This window comes from Macrobrachium rosenbergii, chromosome 35 (genome assembly GCF_040412425.1).
Source record: "Macrobrachium rosenbergii isolate ZJJX-2024 chromosome 35, ASM4041242v1, whole genome shotgun sequence".
Taxonomy (NCBI): Eukaryota; Metazoa; Arthropoda; class Malacostraca; order Decapoda; family Palaemonidae; genus Macrobrachium; species Macrobrachium rosenbergii.
The window spans coordinates 3888133-3890297 of record NC_089775.1 but is presented as its reverse complement, the minus strand read 5'-3'; the positions used below and the strand labels follow the sequence as shown (position 1 = coordinate 3890297).

The 2165-nt window shown below is 30.1% G+C and overlaps 1 protein-coding gene across 1 annotated transcript in view; it reads right to left on the bottom strand.

Annotated features, from left to right (window-relative positions):
* Nucleotides 1-660: 660 nt before the first annotated feature.
* Nucleotides 661-2165, bottom strand: part of LOC136856253 (carbonic anhydrase-related protein 10-like) — a 16204-nt gene continuing 14699 nt past the window's right edge. Inside the window, exons 9-10 of the mRNA XM_067133946.1 lie at nt 1380-1554; nt 661-934 (exon numbers count right to left, since the gene is read on the bottom strand). Of these exons, the coding sequence (XP_066990047.1) occupies nt 918-934; nt 1380-1554 (192 nt within the window). The 3' untranslated portion in view covers nt 661-917. The remainder of the gene's footprint in view (nt 935-1379; nt 1555-2165) is intronic.

The window sequence follows — 2165 nt, the reverse complement described above, 5'->3', positions numbered from 1 at the left end:
TTATTGTTTAATATGTTTTAAAGATAATTAAGTTATTTTACTGATAACAAATATTTTAAGGTAATTCAGTTATTTTATTGATGAAAAATGTTTTAAGGTAATTCAATAATTTTATTAATTAAAATTTTTTTTAAAGATAATTCAATAATTTTGCTGATAAAAAATGTTTTAAAGATAATTTAATAATTTTATCGATAAAAAATGTTTTAAAGATAATTCAATTATTTCCTTGATAATTTTTTTTAAAGATAATTCAGTTATTTCCGTGATAAGAATGTTTTAGAGATAATTAAGTTATTTTATTGATAAAAAATGTTTTAAAGATAATTCAGTTATTTTATTGATAAAAATATTTTAAAGATAATTCAATTATTTTATTGATAATTTTTTTAAGATAATTCAATTATTTTATTGATAAAAATGTTTTAAAGATAATTCAGTTATTTTATTGATAAACATTTTCGAAAGATAATTCAATTATTTTATTAATAAAACGTGTTTTAAAGATAATTCAATTATTTAATTGATAAAAATGTTTTAAAGATAATTCAGTTATTTTATTGATAAAAAAATAATTTAAAAATAATCGTCCCTTTTTTAATCTTTTAAAAAAATAATTGAAACAACCCAATTATTTTACTCATTAGAAATAATCGAGAGATTATTCATCTAAAAATAATAAAAAAATAATTTTAAATATAATTTCAATGTAATCCTTAAGTCTAACCTTAAACTCTATTGACTAACTCAAGTAAAAATCTATCTATAAATCTATACAATTTACCCTATTTTACAATATGGCTGACTCCTAAATAACCTATATACTTCAGATCTATTGTAAATTTACTTAAGGTTTATTTTACAATAATTTATTAGGTAAAAGACGATTCATTTTACAATATACTTTTTTTTTACCATTACCTCCAAGTGTTAGCTGTTTGGGAAGATAAAGAAAATGGGAGTTAGTTATAGAAAATGGAATGTGACACCTGTTACACCTGTTTTGACTTGCTTGTTTGATGCACCTGTTTTTGCAGGGAAGTGTTTGGTACAAATGTCCTGTTTTCTTGGTATTAAGAGGGTGAAATGTGGCCTTTTTCCTCACATCTGTAACACCTGTTACACCTGTTTTGCCTTACCTATGTAATACACCTGTTTTGCTGGAAGGTGTTAATTAAAATGTCCTATTTCTTATATCAAATCTAAAATCTTTCCTGTTTATCTCACATCTGTAACACCTGTTTTCCCAAACATCTGTAATACAACTGTTTTTCCCAGAAAATGTAAAGTAAAAATGCCCCACTTCATTTTTATCAAATTTAATATATGTACTTCTTTCTCTCACATCTGTAACACCTGTCACACCTGTTTTAACCCACCTGTGTAATACATCTGTGGCGCCATAGACGGGCAGTGCAGCTGCCTGCTGTTGGTGAAGTCTATGTTGGTCCTCAGAGGCCGGTGGTGCAGCTGTTGCGTCGGCCTGAAGTTGTTCACCATCTTTGCCTTCGGCGTGTTCTTGCTCCCTTGTCGCACCTGTCTCAGGCCGTGCAGCTGTCGAGGGGAGAGATTTTGGTTGAGCACCTCCTAGAATTGATACAGCTGTCAAAAGGAATTAGTTGTTTGATATTGGTTCGACATCTGTCAATGGATGTAACGGGTATGAAGGATTGGCAGCTGTCTTAGTCCGTGCAGCTGTAAAGAGGATGAATTTTGCTTTAACAGCTGTTGAAGCATTGGTACATCTGTCTCAGGAACTGGCTTGACATCTGTCACAAAGGATGAAGCTTCTGAGAAGGGATATAGTTTTGTTCTTGGTTACACCTGTTTTGTCCAGTGCAGCTGTGAAAGATTAACATCTGTATCAAAGGATTAAGCCGTTTCTCTAAAGGACTAACACCTGTCTTATAAGATTAGGTCTTGTCTATTTGGAATTAACACCTGTTTCATTAGATTAACAACTGTCTTATAGGATGAACACCAGTCTAAGAGCATTAACACCTTTCTAGAAGACTTAACCCTTGTCTATATAAGAGATTAACACCTGTTTCATCAGATAATCACCTGTCTTAAAAGGCTAAACACCTGTCTAGAAGACTTGACCCTTGTCTATATAAGAGATTAACACCTGTCTCATTACATAATCACCTGTCTTAAAAGGCTAA